At 41.8% G+C, this 14685-nt stretch overlaps 1 protein-coding gene across 10 annotated transcripts in view; it reads right to left on the bottom strand.

Annotated features, from left to right (window-relative positions):
- JARID2 (jumonji and AT-rich interaction domain containing 2) overlaps positions 1–14685 on the bottom strand; it is a 255093-nt gene that overhangs the window by 50234 nt on the left and 190174 nt on the right. For all 10 annotated transcript variants that reach the window (XM_070244931.1, XM_070244935.1, XM_005603585.4 and 7 more), the window contains one exon: positions 8711–8887. In XM_070244931.1, coding sequence (XP_070101032.1) covers positions 8711–8887 — 177 coding nt within the window. The remainder of the gene's footprint in view (positions 1–8710; positions 8888–14685) is intronic.

Genomic DNA, 14685 nt, shown 5'->3' with positions numbered 1-14685 from the left:
TCCTTCCCTGAGCCAGGCCACTGCTCTGCAGGGAACCCTGCTGCTTCACTCAGGGGCAAGTTCGGGGAGAAGCAAGATAAAGAAGGCAGCCAGTGGCAATTTGGGTTCCAGTTTCTTCAAACTAGCACTGCCTAAATAAAACTATAGACCTGGACATGCAGCCTAACCAGGGTGTTGGCCTCAGCTACCACAGTATAAAGTATTCATTTCCCACATTTTGTCTTCTGGGCATTTATTTCCCCACCTTTCAGTGAGGGTGGTCCTCCTGGGTAGGATACAGATGTTGCTGATTTCCCAACATACCTCAACATCTCCACCATGCAAGGTAGGGAAAAGCGTCACTCTGACAGGAGAAACACCCTGTCGGGAAGAAGCATGAAAAAGCAGCTGGCTCTCCACCTTCTCAAGTGAGAAAGCCAAGAATTCTGAGGATGTGCTGGACCACACAATTACTGTGCCCTCACCCAGGTTCTTCCTGATAGAAAAGTGATTTTAATGCTTGCACATTCTTCTCCCAAGTGAGAAATCTAAAGGAAACGGAGATAATCTGTCTCGAGACTTTACTTTTGGGAAAAAGGAGGGCCCTCATCTCATTCCCAAACTAGACCCAGCCTTTTCAATCTGGGCAGGCAGATAACTTAGGGGAAGCTCAAGAGTGCTTCTTTTTCTACTTACGCTCATGAGTGCCCTCTAAAATCAGAGAATGGGGGTGAGGGGTGGGAGAAGCCTGGGGAGCAGGACAAGGGCTTAGAAAGGCTCCCAATGTCACAAGTGTCACACTGCAGGGCCCTCTAACCCATTCTGGGGACTGGCAAGTCCAATCACTCACCCACATGACTCAAGACCCTCTCACAGCAGCCTGCTGTTCCTGAGGGGCACCAAGCCACTAGTGCCTTGCCTTACAGCTCTCCGCAAGCCTGGAGCTCTGCAGGTGCTCTCGGAAACCAAGAGGAAAAGGTTCAGTCTTCTGAACATGAACTAGCCCTCCTCTGAACCCCAGACGGAAGAAAAAAGCTGGCTGGGGCAGGTCCTGGGTGAGCCTGGGGTCTAGCATTTACCTCATACACACAATCACCTACCATCTATCCACTTTCTTTAAAGATAAAACTACTGGTCCAACGTCATGCCAATAAACTAGGTAAACACCTTCTGTACTCCCACAAAGGACTTTCTATTTCAAAACAAGTGAACCCTGCAGGAGTATGTGTCTCATTCTGTTGTCATATATCACATGTACACAACCCCTTTTATAACTAGTAGGTACTCATAATGAAATCCTATCACAAGGAATTAAGGAATTCTGCTCTATATTCACCAAGAAATGGGTTTCAGTAAAAGCAAAGCAGGAAAGACAACTTCTAGCTGCCATGGGAATTGTTGCCAGCGTTTGACCTGTAGTTAACTGTAAAAACAGAGTTCTTAGTGATCCTTGCCTCACCACTTGGAGGACTCCTGTGTAAACCACCAGAGTCCTGGGTTTCCCCGCTGACATTCTCATCCTCTGGAGGAGGCACCGTGTACCAATGGGCTATTACAGGGGCAAGAAGACCATAGACAGGAATGTGAAGGAGCTGAAAACCGGGTGGGATATAAATGTTTTTAATTTGAAAAAGGCACTGCAGTCTCAGGGAAAGAAGAACGGATTACAGAAACAGAATTTTAGTTAGGGCTCTTCACCAGGCAAAACAGGTGATTTTGGAAAAGCCACTTCCCTTGCACACACAGCAACGCCCATCATCCATTACAAGAGATCTCAATGGTAACCATTCCTGTACATGAGACATGCAGTAATGGTTTCTTAATGCTGGGATATAAACGAATGAATGAACAAATGAATGCTAACCCACTCCATCCTGCTCATTTTATGGAAGAGGAGGAAATTAAGAATCAGAGAAGTTAAATGCTTCACCCAGGAACACACAGCTAATTAGCAGCTTTAAAAGAGACATTAAACAAAGCTCCTGGGGACTATTAATGCTGATAAGGACCTTTGCAGGAAATGAACAGACAAAAAAAGAAAACAAACGTGTTGGGCAACGTAGTATTACAGCATAATTTCAATTATCTAGAAATGGTTGGGGAAGGATCAATATTGAACAGGAGAATACTCCACAGCTGAAAGCTCAATTTTCAAAGATTATGACATTTGAGTTGTACCACTTGTGGGTGACGAGCTTCTGATATCTATAACTCCTTTCGCCATTGTTAAAAATAATACCTTCAGGAGTGTCATTACATTCTCCTGTCTGGGGACTGACTCCCAAGCATTGCTAGGGCTTGCTTTACTAAACTGCTGACAGCAGTTTGTTTCCTTGTCATCTGCCTTCTTTAGATAAAAGCGGACGCAGAATAAAGAGGGTGATGCAGCACACCTAACGAGGTGAGGAGAGCTCAGTGTGTTTCTGAAATACTGACCTAATCTGAGGCTGAAACTGGCCTTCTACAAAGTTAACTTTTCTTTTCTCTTTTTTTTCTTTTTACCTTTTGACTTCTCTTTTTCAACAAATCACCATCTTCCTCTGACTCACCCGAAATTGGAGGAGCATTCCTAACAGCCAAGACATTTCTGAGCTGGCTTCAACTCCCTCTCCTCCACTGGCCTCACAAAGAAGACTGCAATCCTGTGGGTTTTCACCATTTGGCTTCCAAAGACAGGAACACCATGTGGCAAGAGCACCAGGAGACCCAAGCAGAGCTGTGTATCCCAGGCCGTGGCATATGGAGCTGGCATTTCGACGTTGTCTACCTGACAGGAGAGCGGTAACTCCACCACCACAGCGCAGACTCTACCCAGCCCAGAGTGCAATTGTTCACACTCTCATCCTTACAACAGAAAGTGTGTGGGCCCAGAGGCATTTCGAAAACTTTGATGCTTGGCTGCAACCTGCCACTTCTGGTGAAGGGTGCAAGACATCCGATCTTCTACTCCCTCAACTGTAGAGCAAGAAAAGCACCCGCCCTGACCACCTCAGGTCCACGCCGTTGTAGAGCAGATAGAATCTAAAGAGATAATGTAGGTGAACACATCCTGAAAACTCTAGTATTCTTATTGTCATGCATGGAAAACAGCCCTCAATCACACCCTCTCACAAAGGAGCAGACTTCCGAGAGACCACCTCCTAAAATAAAATTAGAAAAGCTACCCACGAACTATGAACACCCCTGCATGTGCGGGGAACAGACAGCCTACACACACATCTCACTTAATCCCCACCTTACAGAGGAGGAGCTGGAGGATGAGAAACGTTAGTACTTGCTCAAGGGCAGGTAGCTGGCAACCGGTAAAGGCAGAATTCAAAGCCAGGTAGGCCAGAGTCAGAGGCCTATGCTTTGAATCACTGTGCTATTCACTCCTCACAGCCTCATCTCCCAGTTTTATCATAAATGTCAAAGGTCAAAGGCTGACTTAACTAAATTGGAATAAGCAAGAATGACTCAAGAGCAGGAAACTTCAACTAATTCACTCACAGCCTCATCCCATGTCAGTTTAGCCCACAGAGCACTGAAGACTGACATTTCCAACTGCACTTGTATTTCCAGTGACACCAAGCCATCCCTATCTGTCAGCTATCTGTCTGCTTTGACCTTTCCGGTTCATTCCAGTGATGCCTCCTTGATTAAAACTTTGGAATCATGTAAAGATTAGTGCAGCAGTCTCTTCACGGTTTTTCACCGCTCAGCTGCGCCCATTCCCATCTATCTTTAAGTTCATCTTTCCAAAATACAAGTGTGATCACAGTACACCTTTGTCAAGAAAAGTCCTTTCCTTCAGAAAGGAAGACAAAGAGGCAAAGAGAGAAAGAACCAACATGGTAACCTTTGCATTAGAAGACTCCCTAGCACTAAAAGTCGGGGCATACTTTCTTTTCATAGGATCTTATAAAAGATTTGGTATTCACATGCCAGAAAGTGAAAACAAACTCAAAAACCCATGAAGACACACAAAAACCACAAAACACCATTTTTAATAGAGCCCAAACACTTGAGAGTACCTCAGCTGCTTATACCCGACAGCTCCTTTTTATGGAGAATGTTTGTACCTGAGTATGAGAGAAGGCTTATAAAAGTCATATAGACAAATGGCGTGACACAACAGGGGGACACATCGGAAGTGACAGGAAGTGACTATGTGAGAAACACAAAGTGACAGGGGCGGGGGGGGACGGGACGGACGGGTAGTGTCCATGAACCAGACATTAAAACCTGTGTGATCAGGACAACACGTGGCTGGAGCCTGAATGTCTTAGGGCAGTTCTGATGGGTTTGCCAGGTGGCATCCCATACCCTAAGCTCCTTTAAGGAAGAGCATATATGCCTTGTTCATCCGGATTATATTCCAAAGCACTTAAACTAGCATGGGGTCTTACACTGATTTTTCACACGCACAGAAGTTAAACTTATTTTATGTTAGAAACAAAAGTTAACTCCATAAAATTCCATAAGTGGTTAATATGGCAATATCTTACCCTCAAAGAGTCTACAAATATATTTTAGTGCTTTTCCCAATAAAATAATTCCCAAAGCTCCCTTCCAAATCCTCCAGAACTACAGTAACTTCAGGGGCACGCAAACACAATATCTTCTCCAATACTTACAGGCATTAAAAATGCACAAACTAATTTTGCTTTTCCAGTGAAGTTGGTTTGGTGCTTCTATTTGACTTGTTTGATCTTTTGAAGATCCCAAAGTGGAAAGACTTTACTGACTATGGTGTTTGTTTAGGATATAAAAGGATGTGAAAGGTCTTCATGCCCATGGCAACAACAAGAAAACCTTAGACAAAATACAAATTCATACTTTCCTACAGGGCTACTGAAGAGCAGATGAACTGAATTCCAGAGGGAAATGCCCACAGGGGCCAGGCCCTGGTGTGGCAATGGGCACACTTGTCGACTGAGAGACCGTGCACGGATGAGCTGGGGCATTAGACAACAGTATGGTATTGCATACTGGAGTCTGGAAGACACTCAAACATGAGGACAGATCACTTTGGCCTGCAGTAATCTCCCTCTCAGCCATCCCCCAAAGTTTAGGTGTGTGCATAGCCCCATGGGTTCTCACTATGATGGGTTCTGGGACTCTACTGGAGCTGAATCCAACAGCAAACTTTGGAAGTGCTGCCAACTCCTTTCCAGCTCAAATACTGACATGATCAAAAAGGCAGAGGCTTGGGGTTTGGGAGCTGAGTTAACTACAGATGAACTCAATGTAAGTAAATATATAAGGCAAACACTCTAGGGGAAATCAGAGTGGTCAGCTCTTCGTCTCACCTGCCAAAAAAGGAAAGAGCTTCACTCCCTGAGAAACAAAAAATTATACTGTAGAATACAGCACACAATACAATTCACAATATCTGAATATAAATTTTTAAAAAAGAATACAAGACATAACTAGGACTCATAATCAAGAAAACACAGTCATTAGAAGTAGATCGGCAGATAAGAGAGTTACTAGAATTAGCAGATAAGGACTTCAAAAGGGCCTTGAAACTTTGCTCTCTACAAGACTCACTAATGAAAGCACAGAAATGTTGGTAACTATGAGTGGAGTTAGTGTACTGATGAAGCCCAGCTGGCTTGGGGATGGTCCCCATTGTTCCTCTATCTTACGCTGTATCTCTCCAGAGGCACAAGAGAGGACACCAGAATCAGGGAGTAAGAGTGAGGAAAATGAGAAAGAGAAGAGAGAGTAGAAGAGCAAAGTCAGAAAAGGCAGTAAGAGGAGGCCTGTGGGTTCTCACACTTCAGACTCCCCCCATCTAGTCCTTGCAAACTAGAACAAAAGACACACACCATCCTAAGCCGCCCCAAGTGAAGAGACATAAAAATTCATCAGTACACAAAAGGACCCAAGGGTATTTCTGACAATATTTGAAATAAGAAGCAAATCCTGCAAGTGAAACTTTCAAAACCTTCTTAATTGCCATGCTATTTTTTCACTCACACAGTACTATTTAAAATAGTAAAAATCTCATAACATTTTTCAAAAATTAGAAGTTTACCTCTGTGTTCATGCATGTGTAAATATATGTATCTGTAGATACAGACACACCTTCCTGGACTTCTAATGACAAGAATGGTCAATGCAAAATTGTTATCCTCTTGCCTTAGATGAGAGAACACAGCTAATTCCATCACCCTCATTCCACCCGCTTCACATAACTCCCTGTCATGTGCTGCCAGATACTCATGGCCCCTTCACATCATCACCTTTGGAGCTCATGGAAAAAGAGAATTCAAGATAATAAGATCCACACACATGAAAGATGACAATTGTTGACTCTGGAAGGAGAATCTATGAGAAAATTATCTAGTGAACCAACAAGCTCAAATAAGCAGGAAAAAGAAAGGTTTTGGAGAAGCCACCAAAACTGCACAGGTACACATGGAATTAACTCACCTGATTGACATGACTGAGGAATTCACCTACCAATCACAGTAAGAGAATGAAAATTAACATCTCAAGGAACCATTCTGATACTGTACTGATGAAACATATGTCTATCATGGACAAAGACTAAGAGATACGAGCCTAACTTCCTATTTTGCTCGTATTTATCTCTCTTGATTCATATAGAAACAAAAGTAAAACTAGAAAATTAAACCCTCTAAAGAACTTTTTTGAAAAATCCCTAAAAGTCTGCTTCCTTGCTTCACTCTATCTCAGAAAGCTCACCCATTCTGTCCGCTTCAATCAGCAGCAGCTCGGTGATGATCAATTCCCAGTCTATTCTCTGTATTTCTCCTGTCCTTCGCCATCACCACAAACCTAGCAGATGATAAACTTCTTTACTACCCCTACACATCAACTCCCTTCCTAATTCCCTTTCTATTCCCTTCAACCCTGCCTCTCTAGGCAGCTGTGAAAAGCTGATCATTTTTGCTTCAAAGGGTCTCTTGAACTCATCAAACCACTGTATGTCCTTAAGTTCAACCTCGCATCAGCCAGTTTCCGGCTGGAATCCTTGGACTCTCATCATCTTTCATTCCAGACTAAACTGTGTTGTGGGAAGAATCATTCTGCACTTGATCTATGTCATCTTACTTCCACATCTAAAATCATCAACAGTTCCCTATTCTCTACATTTGAATTCTTCTTCCTGCCTAGCAGAACATCTCATCAGCACTATCCTGTGGCTCCCAGTCACCCGAAAGGACACGTCCCACACTGGTGAGTCAGTGTGCCACCACCCCCACAACTAGACAACATTCCACATTCCACAGTTTATGTGGAATTTCACCATTCATTACTTCCCTAAAAAGTTCATCTTGACACCCGAACCTGTATTCCAACTCATATATGCAGCTCTCTTTCAATTATCAAGATTCCTGATAACCACAACTCCAGGTAAAAAAAACTCTCTTGAAGGGTTAAAATTAAGTCACCATTTTTAATTATACACTGGGAGTGTTAAGTCCATCTCCCAAAGTAAACCCTAAGTCCTCAAAAGACGGTCACACCTTTACCACGTCTATATGCCACTGCAACAGCCATAAGCAAGAAGCAGGAGACATGAGCAACCACTAAATCGACAAGGCAGAAACGCCCAACAGTAACAAAAGCTGGACCCAGATTCCCACAGTGTCTAAGCTATGCTTGCCCTGAGCCTCTATTTCCCATGGAATCCAGAAAGACAAGTGGTAGCTCAGTGCATAGCCGTGGGGTGAAAAAAAATGAGTAACTTTCCTTTGCCTCAATCACATATCAACAACACTGATTTTCTGCCTTTTGTAGATGGGGACTCTCTACCTCATAGGGTCTCTCTGAGCCCTATATGAAATATGTTGTCTAGCAGAGAACCTATAGGAGCTTACTAGAAAACAGCCATAATATCTCCCCACCACATTCGCTCTGCTTCACTCTCCTTTTCTTTCCTCTTACTTCCTTTCCCCATCCCATGCTAATCCAATTAGTTATCAAGTCCTATCAAAACTACCCCTGCAAAATTTCTGTATCTACGTCCTCATTTTTGAACTTATAGCCTCCTCTTTATATTGCCATAACCAACTTCTAGTCCCTTGTTACCTACAGCCAGGTAATTGCCTGTAATTACAGCTTTTGAATGTGTTTCCTCTTCTTCAAATCATTTTCCTTTATGTAATCCTCATAATCGATGCCAGCTTAATCTTTTCAGAACACAACTCTAATTAAATCACTTCCCTGTTGAAAAGCCACTGGGCACTTTCCACACTCAACTTATTTAAATAGTTTTCTCTCTGATACCCAACCTTTTGTCCTTCTCCTCTTCCTCGACACCATAGCACTCGAGGAAAAATTGGTCTGGTTCATAATATACACACATTTACTTTATTTCACATGCTGAATAATGGTTCTTTCTACATGTGTTAAAATCACAAAAACAAGGTGATAACAAGTTTCTACACAAAATCTTCTTGACCATCCCTATTTAGATGTGATCTCTTCCTCTTCCGATTCTACGATCTGCAGCTCTTATGAACTTTATCATCTCCAAAACATAACAATATCTATACTCATCTTAACAATCAATTTGTCTAGAACATACTGTGTTACTCTAATCTCTTTGCCCTTAAACATGTCTGGCACTTAGAGAGTATACAGAACTTCCTTTGCCACTAACCAGCTATGAAGTGTTCATCTTCATCATCTTCTCAACAGATGATCTATTCTAGCTCTCTACCTAAAGCTTTGGATTTTATAATTTTTGGCCCAAATTCAACATTAGACCTACCATGCCCATTGTGAACATGCTTGTGGGTTTTTCCTTTCCTGGGGGTTGACTGGCATGAAGATGAAGCATTGTTGGTGGCTGTTTTGACGTCTTCCGTCTCATCATCTTCCTCCTCGACGTCCTCCTCATCCTGAGAGCTTCCGAAATATACCATGCTGTTGGGCAGCGCAGGAGAACCTGGTGGGTTTAAGAAAAAGGCTCATAAACACAGACCTTGATCCTCACCCCTTCCAGGAGGAGAACTAAAAACGAAGGCATTTATTGAGTTACGAACCCAAATCCTCATGACTAAGCAGATGAAACAAAGCTATTTATCTCTATTGCCATTTTTAATTTATTTTTCAAATATCCCCCAGGAAATATAACTCCATCTGTGTCCTTAACAGATTTCGAGCAAAACACCCCAGCAGGGGGATGCTGCTATTCACCAAACATAACAAACCACAATTTACAAAATCTCATCTGAATAGTTCTTGTGAGGAGGGAAAATAAAAACTACCAAGGATTGAATTGAACAAGAAAAATCAATAAAATAAAAAACATCTACCCACAGTGTTGAGTAAGAAAGATTATTTCCTAATGTAAGGTACTGTCTTGTACTCATATGGGGTGAATGACAGACACAGAGTCCCAAAAATCGTAATATATTTGGAAGTTACTTCGATATTATGATCAGGTTAATAGCATGTAAAATTATTAAAATAAATTCCTACACAGCACTATCTAAAGTGCTGATTAAAAAGAAAAAAAAAACTCCTCATAGAAGAACCCACATTCCTTATTCCTTTATACCTTAACCTCCTCATCCCCAAATGTTTTCATTTCTGAGCTGATCTTAGAAGCAATAACACCAGAAGATAAGTTCAATATTATAAAGACAGACCACACAATTCTTCCTTATCAAATAACAACAATTTAGAAGTAGATCAGTGAACTCATTGGTGTATTATGTGGGACAAAGAAAATCCCCCAAATTAATTTCCAGCAGCAACTTCAATCTTCTTTCTCCTTCAGTATTTTTCGGAGAGCTAACTACAAAGCAGCAGCAGAACTAATAAATGTGAAATTCTTTACTTCTCTTGCTCACTTTCCTGTGAATCTGCTAACATTCCAGGTAACATCAATAAAGATACAAGCAACCAGTTTAGTCTCCTTCCCAAATACAGATCTCAAACTTCAAACACAATGGTTAAAACCATTCCTGTCTAATTTCGGGGCTATGAGCTCTAACAAGGAAATGGAAATGAATGAGCAGCAATAGGGAGCTGAAGTGGCAAACCAAATCCCATCGCACAGAAATGCAAAGACAAAACAGATAACCTCCAGTCCCCTTCCTTCTGTCACAGTCATGACCTACCAATAGCCAACACGGTAAAAAGTTATGTGGGTAACACCAGTAGGTGGAGATGAAGGGATCCAAAAAGGGATGTATGTGGCAAAAAGACTCTTAGTGGAAAGCAGAGGTGGATATAGTTTGACAATAGCCATTTCCTTTGTTTTGTTTTCTCCCCTTTGATCATTTCCAATTAGAAGCAGGTTTTCAACAGAAGAAAGATTCTTAAACCTGACACAGACTTTGGGGGAAAATCATTTAATCAAATAGGAGTTAAAGATGAAATAAAAGAAGGAAATATCTAGCCATATTTCCACTGGAGCAACGCATTTACTCTTGTTTCAAGAGGTTTTACAATTAGTGCAAGACTGACTAGGGAAAGAGGAGACATCACCCTTACTAGCTTCCTAGTCAGAGGTTGTCAATCAGGACTCACCATTCACAGGGAAAATACCAATACTGTTTGGTTCCTTCTTCCCCAAATCTAACTTTCTAGGTACTGCAGAAAAAGCAGGAGAAACTATTTCAACACTCAAAAGAGACTGTGAGGAAAAAAAACACAGAAATTTATTTTACCATAGGCTCCAACTCATTCTAGCATGTAACACAACTTAAGGTGATAGGTCACATGTTGTCAGACAGACACAGCAGGGAACGTAAAACCTTCGCAAGTGCAGACTCAGCCATTAAAATTTCCCTCTTCAATAAAATGAAAACATATAGGTTGAACAATCTCTTCAAGTTCCTTCCAAGTCAAAATATACATGTCAAATTCCTCTAAAGAAGAGCCTCCCTACACCCTGGACACGCTGACTTGCAGTTAAAATCAAGCTGCGCTGGTATTAAAAAAGGCCGGTTTCTGCGTAGAGCCTGTGGTAACTTCCGCAGCCGGCTCTGCCATCTATTGGAGGGAAGCAGTAAAGCGCCAAGGGAAGGACCAGAGGGCGTTTCAGGAAGTAGGCTACTACCCTCGCCCTTCCTTTCTCCCCTCAGCAGAAAATGCAACAAACTCTGCAACTGAGGCCATTCGGGAGTAACGTGAAAATAGGGGAGAGTTAAGATTGATAAATATATTCTGTTTCAAAGAGAAACTGGTAAAATCTATGTGGAACACATGAGAAAGAAACAAAGAATGAACTTCCACTAAGAGAATCTGTTGAGGATTTTTTGAAACTCAAACCTTGGATAAGCAGCATGAAGCAACAATCACAATCTTTACACGAGATTTTGAGAAAATGGGGTGAACATTAAGTTCATGTTCCAAAGAACGCAAATGGAGAAAACGTCTAACAGCTTCAGGATCCAAGTTTCACTAACATCCAAAGAAAGTGTATAGGATCATTTCTTCAATAAAAACACAAGTTTAAGTACTTTCTCAGCAAATATAAATAGACGTAACCTGCTAGGTATTCTAAACGAAAGTCAGAGGCTAGTGTAAGATAGGAAATAGAAGACCAATAAGGAATGGGGGGAGGCAAGGTGTTTCTGAAGGACTCACTCTCAAACCAAAACTTATAATAATACAAAGTCCTTCCAATGTAACCGACTCTGCATCAGAGGTGGAAAAGGACACGATTTCTTCTAAGTACGGAAGCATGGAGGATAAAAGGAAAGTGCTTTCACACTAAAAGGTGATTTGGATTCATGTTGGTCTGGACCTAAAGATAAAGCATCAACAAAGAAAAAATGGTTCTGAAGGGTCTCAAACCAGATGGGGATTGGAGAAGCTGGCATGATAAAGGGAAAGAAAACTTCTGGGAGGGGGGAAAGGATCAATGCTCAACAATAATGAATCTCAGATGGAGAGGTCAGTTAACTACTAACGGAGGCAAGAAGATGCCCTTAGTTCAAATATCAGCCTTGCAGCAATTCTCTCATCCGGCAGATGCCACTCACTAGGAGAACCCATCTCTCCCTGGGTATGGCCTCACTGCCCTTTCAGGTCTTGTTCAGGAAGCCACTGCCAATCCAGAACCTGCCCGCCAGGAGTGGTCTCATGAACTATTAGCTTCTCCCCCAGGAGGAACTGACCTCCAGAATTTTACTGGGAACCCTCACACCTGTACACTCAGAAACCTGCCAGTCAAACTGAAGCAAATAAAAAAGACTAAATCCAACAGAGTCTAATGCCATTTACGCCAAATCTCTGTTACGCTGTCACTATTGTAAATCCTCTAAGACCTTGCTGGCATGTCCGTTTGCAAAGTAATGGAGAGGCCAAGCTAGCATTACAGACCAGGAAAACCACAGCAATGGCAAAACTGAAGCAAAAGAAGCTTCTTTCCATCTCATTAAGACAAAACCAGTAAGATCATCTTATATTTCATGCCAAAGTAAAGATACCCAACATGATAGGGAAACACTGACTGTTATATGCTAATACCTAGAAAATCACTATACAACACCCTCAAATACATAAAAGAAGACATAAAGCACCTGAGAAACCAAAACTAGTACATCGACATTGATGTAGACTGTATTTATTTCTGCTTAGTCTAGATACAAGCTCGATTATCGCATTTACACTTAAGTTTAGAGGAGGAAGAATCTGCTAGACAGAAAAAAAACATGAAGGAAAGGATATTTTAAAGCCATAAAAGCACACAGCAGTCTTGGTTATTTATCACGAGAGAAAACTATCCTATATTCTTCAGTATAAAACGGGTGAATGCATATATTACATAATCATATTGATGCTGAGTCAACAGAAAGTTAAACCAACATCTAGTATTTGAAACTGGAAGACTGTATTTTTTAAAAATTTTTCATTAAAAATAGTTTGCAACTTAGAGATCCTGGCACAGAAGAGGTAAGCTTCTTCATCTCTAGAAAATTTATTAGGGGAAGGCTTTCCTCCAAAAGTCAGATGAAGCACACTTTTGAGAAGCTCATTGTGGGTCCAAGCATTCAGGAAAATGGGGAGGGAGCTCCAGGGAGGAACTAACAGGGAGGGTGAGCTGGGAGACAGGGGATTCACAACTTGAAAATGCTTCCTCAAAAGACCCTCTCTTCCACAGCACGGCTCACCACCACCTGCTGCAGAACACCGGCAAAGGTGGTACAAACAGGGTCTCCAAGAGGGCTAAGCTGACTCATTTTGAGTCACGCCCTGGTGTCCTCAGGGTGGCCTCTCCCTGTTGAGGTACCAGTCCCATTCATGCAGTTCATTAACACGTGACAGCTGCTGACTTATCCCATAGAATTACATCACACGTCTCTTGTACACACTGTAGTTTTAGACAAGCAATCAATGAAAGGTGAATGTTTTAAGAGGGTTAAGGATGGTGTAGGCTATTTTGGGGGGAGTTAGAGGGGGGATTTTATATCCAATAAATTATAAAAGTATATTTAGTATATAAAGTTTTCTATTACAATTACAGGCAGATTTTCTCTCCTGATTATTCAAGTGCATTAGCAAATGTGAAAAAAAATCTGAACTTGGATCAGATAAGTGGAGTCGGGAGTACAGAACGCATCTGCGCTTTGCCAAAGCCGTATTTCATTACTTTTCAGAATTAGCTGGCAATGTCTCCACAATATTTACTGAAGTGAAAACCAAATGTTTTCATCTGGACAAAAATCAAACTGTGGTATGCTACAACCACAACAGAAATCATTTTAATCCAAAAGCTTGCTTTCTCTAATTTAGGCTGTGGTTTCTATAAAATTGGATTCTTTTCCATGAATCATGTACACATACAAGCCCTCCTTCCCATTATCTTCCCTCCCCGATCAGTTCTTTATCTTACCAAGCTAAACATAGCTCAGCTCTATTTTGGAAAGACCCTAAAGGGATTCCCTGCACACTGTCACTGAGCTGGGGGTCAAGTTCTGTAGCTTCGCCCAGGAAACCCTGGGCTGGTCCACTGAGTTGGTATTTTCATGGATGGTCTTCAAAAGGCACAAACAGAATGAAAAGCAATCAGCCACTACTATCGTATTAAATTACAAAACAAAACTTCAAAGTGAACAGGTAGGGATGGGGAGGGGCACAGACGCAGAGTTAATTACTACTTCCTAAGTTAGAGGAAGGGAAAGCTCCATACATTGAAACTAGAGGGCCTTAGAAGAAAGTAGTTGCAACAATTGCCTTGGTTCATTAATCCAACTATGCATGTCCCAAGCACTGTTCTAGGCACTGTGACCCACACAGAGCAGACGTCTACACTCATCCTGCACACTCATGCACCCACACACATTAACAGCAAGTGCTTTCAAACACTGTGGGACTACTGTAACACTCTAAACGGCAATCTCTCTCTGTGTCTCCCAGTTCGGCCTTTACATTTTACCAGGGAAGAAGAATTTACAACAGGATTTCCCAAGCTTCATCCATTTCCATGGGCCCTAAGATATTGTGCCATATCCAGATACTCCAGGTGCTCCTACTTTCTTTACAGTGATTCCCATTCATGACTTACATGATTTATCTCTATTATATCAATTAACTCTCCTAAAGGAAACGTAACAAAAATTACAATAAAATTTTAAAACATTCAGTTAAAGTCACGTCTGGCACCACCATGGGCACATGCCACAGGGCCTGGGGAACAGCCATCCAGGCCAAAAGCCAAATACAAAGGGAACGCCTATTCCTTATGAGATAAGGAACTGCCTGTGCAATGATGCCCCCCCACCAGGA

The sequence above is a fragment of the Equus caballus genome, chromosome 20, assembly GCF_041296265.1.
Source record: "Equus caballus isolate H_3958 breed thoroughbred chromosome 20, TB-T2T, whole genome shotgun sequence".
Classification (NCBI taxonomy): Eukaryota; Metazoa; Chordata; class Mammalia; order Perissodactyla; family Equidae; genus Equus; species Equus caballus.
Note: the sequence above shows the minus strand (reverse complement) of the source record. Positions and strands in the feature narration are given on the sequence as shown.